This window comes from Stegastes partitus, unplaced genomic scaffold (assembly GCF_000690725.1).
Source record: "Stegastes partitus isolate 25-593 unplaced genomic scaffold, Stegastes_partitus-1.0.2 Scaffold805, whole genome shotgun sequence".
Lineage (NCBI taxonomy): Eukaryota > Metazoa > Chordata > Actinopteri > Pomacentridae > Stegastes > Stegastes partitus.
This window is the reverse complement of record NW_007578536.1, coordinates 283,788-290,507: the sequence shown is the minus strand read 5'-3', so window position 1 is coordinate 290,507 and position 6,720 is coordinate 283,788. Positions and strand designations below refer to the sequence as shown.

The 6,720-nt window shown below is 48.5% G+C and overlaps 2 protein-coding genes across 3 annotated transcripts in view; both read left to right on the top strand.

Annotated features, from left to right (window-relative positions):
• The window catches only part of LOC103365048 (stonustoxin subunit beta-like), a 26,313-nt gene extending 22,273 nt beyond the window's left edge, over positions 1-4,040 (top strand). For both annotated transcript variants that reach the window (XM_008292372.1, XM_008292371.1), the window contains 2 exons: positions 756-2,237; positions 2,469-4,040. In XM_008292372.1, coding sequence (XP_008290594.1) covers positions 756-2,237; positions 2,469-3,016 — 2,030 coding nt within the window. In that variant the 3' untranslated portion in view covers positions 3,017-4,040. The remainder of the gene's footprint in view (positions 1-755; positions 2,238-2,468) is intronic.
• A 2,310-nt stretch (positions 4,041-6,350) lies between these two features.
• The window catches only part of LOC103365053 (tankyrase-2-like), a 35,327-nt gene continuing 34,957 nt past the window's right edge, over positions 6,351-6,720 (top strand). The window contains exon 1 of the mRNA XM_008292378.1: positions 6,351-6,582. Coding sequence (XP_008290600.1) covers positions 6,351-6,582 — 232 coding nt within the window. The remainder of the gene's footprint in view (positions 6,583-6,720) is intronic.

Below are 6,720 nucleotides of genomic sequence, written 5' to 3'. Positions count from 1 at the left end.
TCCTTCACTGTACTTGACCTGCTAACTGTAGATCGTATCGAGTCTAGCTTGCTGTCACTTACTCTGCAGCCACGGAGTCACCAGAAGCCTGTCTGGGATCAGAACGCCACACATATTAGGACAAAGTCTAGTATGTCTGTGAAGATTCTTAGTCAGACGTTCCACCTTCATCCAAGAGGCTTCATCAGCTCTGACTGACAAGTTGGGAGTTCCACATACTGATATCCTGGAGGAGTCATTAACACCTGAGTTTCTCCTCAGGAAGATGAAACCACATCCACACCTAGCCACAAAAGACCCTAACGAACCCCACTGTGACAGGGGGGGGGGCGGGGGTGTACCATGGCCCAGAACCCCAGGTCAGCCCGGCCACCCGGCCGAAGCCAATGGCCACCGAACCGGCCCTACCGGGCGGCCCCACCACACTGCCTTCAGGCGGCCCCACCACAGGCCCCCACAGCCCCTGACAGGGCCGAAAACAGATCTGGCCCCAAAGTGAGGCAAATCCCCAGCCAGAGAAACCACAGAAGGCCCGTAGTCACCAGGCAACCAGGCAATGGAAAAGTTCCTGGACATTAGTTTTAAGGAAAAATGTTCCTGGAGCTTTTGGTGGAAAAGTGCCTTAAACAGTACACGAGGCAGCACACAGCCTTGTTGTTCTCTCGTGTTTTTCTGAATTAGTTTTTCAGTTAATTGATACTAATCACTTATGACTTTATGTTTTTCACACGTTAACACTCGGTCTCTGTCTGTAGGTGTCTCATTGTGGGATGAACAAACCCTGCAAGCAAACACAGTGGAGAGTCGTCAGCACAGCAGTGGGTTTGAAGTCACTGCTTCTGATTCTATTGAATCCAAGTCCTCTCTGCTGGACATTAATGCTTCCCTGAAGGCCAGTTTCCTGAGTGGACTGATTGAAATTGAAGGATCCGCCAAGTACCTGAATGACAAGAAGAAGTTCAAGAATCAGAGCAGGGTGACGCTTCAGTACAAAGTTACCACCATCTTCAAACAGTTGTTCATGACCAACATCGAATCCATGAGCCCTCAACAGATCGATGTCATTGAGAAGAGCTCTGCGACACATGTTGTCACCGGCATCCTCTACGGGGCAAATGCTTTCTTTGTGTTTGACAGTGAGAAGTTGGATGGCAGCAGTGTGCAGGACATCCAGAGCAGCATGTACGCTGTGATAAAGAAGATCCCCTCGTTTAATGATGATGGGAGAGCTGACATCAAGCTGACAGATGAAGAAAAGGCCATGACGGACAAATTCACCTGCAAGTTCTACGGAGACTTTATTCTTGATTGCAACCCTGCAACATTTACAGATGCAGTGAAGACATACGTACAGCTTCCAAAACTACTGGGAGAAAAGTATGAAAATGTTGTTCCACTGAAGGTCTGGATGATGCCTTTGAAGAAATTACATTTCAAAGCTCCCACGATGATCACTGGGATCAGTGTCAGACTCTTGAGAAAGATTCAAGATGCTCTGCAGGAACTGCATCATCTGGAAGCATGCTGCAACGATATCCTCGATGATGCAGTCGTCAACGCTTTCCCAAACATCCAAGAAAAGTGGAGCACCTTCCAGAAATTCTGCATGTATTTCAGGTCTGCACTGGAACAGACGATTGCTGAGAAGCTCCCCTCCATCAGGGCACAGGAAATAGGCGAGTGGGAATTACAAAAGGTCTTTATTGAGCGGGACAAGACACCTTTCAGTCACGAGAAGTTAATCAAGTGGACCGAAGACATGGGAAGAGAAGTGAACGTCATCAGGTCGCTTGTCAAGATGATGGAGGGAACAAAGATCATCTCAAACCAGTCCGAGCTGGACAGAGTGGTTCTAGATCCTGGAGTAGAGGACGTTCTCTGCTTTGTTTTCACCTCCCTGGAACCTGCTGACCCCCATCTTCAGGAAATGTCTGTGTACTTGAACTCAGTGAAGTTACAAGGTGCTGGGGGAGTCCTTCTACCTGCCCACGAGCAGTGGTTCTCCTCAGATGAAGTGATAAAAGAAATGAGACCGAAAGCCAGAGTTATTCATGACCTAGCCAAAGCTCTGAAGAACAACCGCCAACTCTGCTTCCTCGTGGCAGCGTTTGCAAACGAGAAACACAAAGGAGCGAGCATCTACCACTACAGGAGCTTCAGCCTGGTCACCGATGACTTCTCAAAGCCTGATGTCACTGATGTGAAAAACGTAAAAGACAGACGGGATTTAATCTGGTGTAAGTCACATTTTATTCGTTTGTTTTCCCTTTCTGCTGAAAAAGAACAGATCACTTCAGTCAAACACCTACTAAAGCTAAACAAGTAGTTTTGGTGTCTAATGTTAACCAGGTAGTTTTGTTGACTGAACTTAACTGAGTAGCTTTAGTCACTAAACCTTAACAAGGAGATTGGAAAGGAAACCATTGACAATGAACTGTGATGACGTTCAGGTCTGTTCTCTCCACCAGATGCCTGTGATCTGACCCTGGATCCGGACACTGCTCACTGCAACCTCACTCTGTCCAACGGAAACAAGAGGGCGACTCACGGAGAGAGCCAGTCGTGTACCGACCTCCCTCAGAGGTTTGACCGTGTGGTCCAGGTTCTGTGCAGAGAGCCGCTGACTGGGCGCTGTTACTGGGAGGTGGAGCTGAACATGGTCCGAGGTGCTGATGCTGCTGCTGCTGTTTGCTACAGCAGCCTACAGAGGAAAGGAACCTGTTCCCAGGTTGGGCTTGGATGGAACAACATGGCCTGGTCTGTAGGCCACAAGTGGATGCCAGGACCGACTTTCTATGCAGAACATCCGGGCAGTTCTGCCGATTACCCTGATCCCCCTTCTGGCTGCACCCGGCTGGGTTTGTACCTGGACTGGCGTGCAGGTACTCTGTCCTACTACATAGTCTCAGGAGACACGCTGAGCCACATTCACACCTTCCGCACTGAATTCTCTGAGCCTGTTTATGCCGCCTTCAAGCTCTGGACCGAAGGCAGCTGCATATTCTTGTGCTTGTAAAGGTGGTGCTGCATGATTCACATCAGTTTCAGTTCAGCTTGATTATAAAAGTGCAAACTTAAAGGGCCTCATTAGGCCATTTTCCACTGCAGGAACCGGCAGGTTGCCCGAAATCTTTGGGAGGAGCTTTCCTCGTAGAACCTCTTTCAGGGGACATAAAGCACAAATATTCTGAGCGGCCATGACGGATTGCCGTGCAAGGTAAAGACACAGTTGTCCTCTCTGACACCGCCCTCAGACAGGCTACTGGTGCTCATGACAACAATCATTAAGCCCTGCGAATAATTTAAAAGATTTAAAGTGTATTAATCAGCCAGAAGACAAATGAAATACAGGTCAGAAAATGAGCTGTGAAGTAGCCGTAATACCTGCTTCTGCCACCAGGTGGCCTCCTGCTGTTTGCTGATGGGAGGAGGCAGTCGCTTGGACTGCAGGCAGGTCCATGTTAAAAAAACAAAACAACAAGCCATTTATTCACTTTAATGATTAGTTCATTGGTTGACAACAACTCTTTGGTCAGTTTAAATCTTTGCATCTCGAATTCAGACCAAAAAAATCAACAAGATGTTGGATTCTAAAACAGAGACAGAAAAACTGGAAGATTTAGTTTCTCTAAATGTTTTCCCCGAGTTCCTGCACCGGAAAGATGTCTGTTGTGTAGCGCCATCATATTCTCACGTTTAATATAACCTTAATATAACTGTAATATAACCTTAATGTAACTCTGTAGTCGTCAGACAGGGGACAGGAATCCGGTCCAGAAAGCTTTGTAGAAGCCGATAAGTTGAAGGCCGGCGTTTGGTGATGTTCTGTGATGTTCTGAGGATGAAGGTTTGTTTGCTGCGTCAGAATGCAACCAGCGAGCTAACACGTGTCAGACAGTAAACTACAAACTGTTCATCAATGTGCAGATGTGTGCATGTATCACTGACTTGTTGATCACTTATCAAGTGTTCCCTGATAGATTAGCTCTTTGGCTGCTCATTGAAACTCTGAAATAGAATAAAAACACACAAGACTCTTGTATGTGACTGCATGTAAAATCTGTATTTCATGAATGCTCACGTTGTTGAAACCAAATAAAACCATCGTCCTGAAGCCATAAATAAAAACACACTGAACGCTTTTATCTCTGTTTGCTTCTCAGCTAACGAAGGAATTAGTTTATCTTTAAAACAGCAGAAGATGAGGATAAAAGCGACATCCTGCAGTTCACGTCTTCCAGAGATTCAGTTCCTGCTGAGTTCTGTCAGTCCGTTCACCTTTTCTGGGTTTTGCTCAGAAAGTCACCAAAATAACTGATCATCAGAACAGCTGATGACGTTCTGATCCGATGTCATGAAGTCTGTTGTCCCGTTAGAGGCAGGATTCATCACTGATCCATGTTCATCCGTCTAAACAGCAGAACTGGGCCCTGAGCTGCTGGTTCACATCCACAGACACACGGAACCAAAACGCCTCCGGTCAGACAGTGTGAGCGGCCGAGGTCCTGGTTCCACCTCCAGCTCCAGCAACATGCAGCAGAACCCAGTGAAACCAGAACAACATGAAAAATGGTTCCATCATTAAACTGGAGCCCCTGAACGCAGCACCAGATCTCCTGTGGTGCGTTCAGGGTCCTCAGCTTGTGGACAAACCTGCGCAGACTGTGAACACCTGGCGCACCGCGCAGGCGCAGTCCGCAGGTGCGCTCGATTCATGTCCCCACAGCGCGCGAGGCGGGCGGGCACGCATTTGAATCAGACACAAAACCGGATGTTTGTCTGTTCGAGGGAGAAATGACGAATGTTTCCCTTCGTTCCTGTTGTCGATGTTCGGTTTCGTCTCCTGCGGTCTCTCGCGTCCAGATGGAGCAGCGACAGCTCCGCCCCGCCGGCCGGAGCCTGTGTCGGGATGAAGCGCTCCTTGGTGCTTGTTGTTGGGGTGTCTGCTGGACTCTCCGTCTCCTCTGAGCATCAGATGCGTGTTTTTCCATCCGCTCGGAGCGCCTGTGTCTCCGGAGCGCGTCCAGAGCGGAGCAGCAGCGGGATGGAGGAGCCTGTCCGCCGGGCAGCGTCTGAGCCAGCGGCCGGCACACAGCGGTGATCCCCGGCCACAGCCCCGCAGGAGCCCCGCAGGAGCCCCGGTGAGTCCTCGGGCCTCCTCCGGTCCCCTCATGTCAGAGGAACCGGAATGAACACTTGAGATGTTCGGCTGGGTGTCTCCCTGTGTGTCCCGGTGCTGATGGGAGTCACGATGCGCTCCAGACGCGTTCACGTGTCTCACATCTCCAACATCTTCATCCTCTCACGTCCTGGTGCCTTTCTGTTGAAGTGCGACGTTCAGGTTCTGTTGGTTAAATTGGGCCTCGGATCTACTTTCTGGTGCTTCTCTACATTTCAGAGCAAATATTTTTATCAGACATCTCATTAGTCTGGATTGTGTTTAACCCACAAAGCTGCTTTTATGGAGTTTACATTTGAAACATGCAGGTTTCCTCTTCCTCCTCCACTCTGTCCGGCTGATGCTGGTCCCCTCAGTTGTCTCCGCTTCGTCTTATTTCTGAGAATAATTCTTGAAAAGCAGACTCTGCGCTGCTGACTTCATGCTGGTGTGCAGCTGCTGAGCTCAGTCTAACATCAGCTCAGAGGGAATCCAGAACAGAGTCACGTCACAGAATTAGTTTTTAAATAGAAAATCACTCAAACCGAGGAATCGACAGCTAATCGACTGTTCGCTGAAGCTGTGGTTTTAAATATATTATATTTTAAATTTTTTTGTTTATTTATTTTGTTTTTTTATTCATTAGTTTTTTTTTTATGTGGCTTTAAAAGCAAAGGAGATTACACACGACGACATTCCTGCTGCTCATATTTTTCAGATTTCCTTTGTTAAAAATAAAAATCAAACAAATGATTTTAAAAATACTTTAAAAAGAAATAAAACGTAATTCAAAAAAGTATTTATTTGTCTTTATATTTCTACTTTTATCAGCCTTTTCTTTTATGGATTCATTGTTGATTCATATTTCTTCATATCAACACATTATTTATTTTTTATTTCATTTGTTCTCCTTTTAATTTCCTCTTTTATGTTGTTGTTCTTTTATTGATTTATTTTGGTCATGTGACCTCTCACTGCTCCATACACATCTTTTTCTGGCACAAACACAAAAGACAATCTCTTGGTGATTTCTGACGTTGGGGTTCTGTTCAAGCCCGTCCAGGTACCAGGTGCGTCCTCCTGCATGGCCTCGGCGGCTGCAGGGTTCTGGGGTTCGGCCGCTTGCTGCTCGCACCCGAAACCGTCCAGAAGCGGCGGCCTGAAGCTGCTGAGACGCTGCTCGCCTCCGTCCATGTCGTCCGGCCGGAGGTGTTCTGGAGTGTCCGGCCTCGGGGGCGGAGCCGTGTCCCCGGGGCCCGTGGTGGCGGAGGAGGCGGAGCCCGGCGGCAGCGAGGCCAACCGGGAGCTGTTCGAGGCCTGCCGGGGCGGAGACCTGGAGCGGGTTCGCAAACTGGTGACGGCGAAGAACGTGAACAGCCGAGACATGGCGGGAAGGAAGTCGACTCCGCTGCACTTCGCTGCAGGTGAGACTCTGGTCCAGACCTGAGAGGTGGTCCAGTAAATTCTCCTCTGTTGTCTCCTGAGGGCTGAACTACGAAGCCATGGACACACCATGGAGACCTAGCTCCACAGCATCAGTTACCATGGAGACCTAGCTCCAC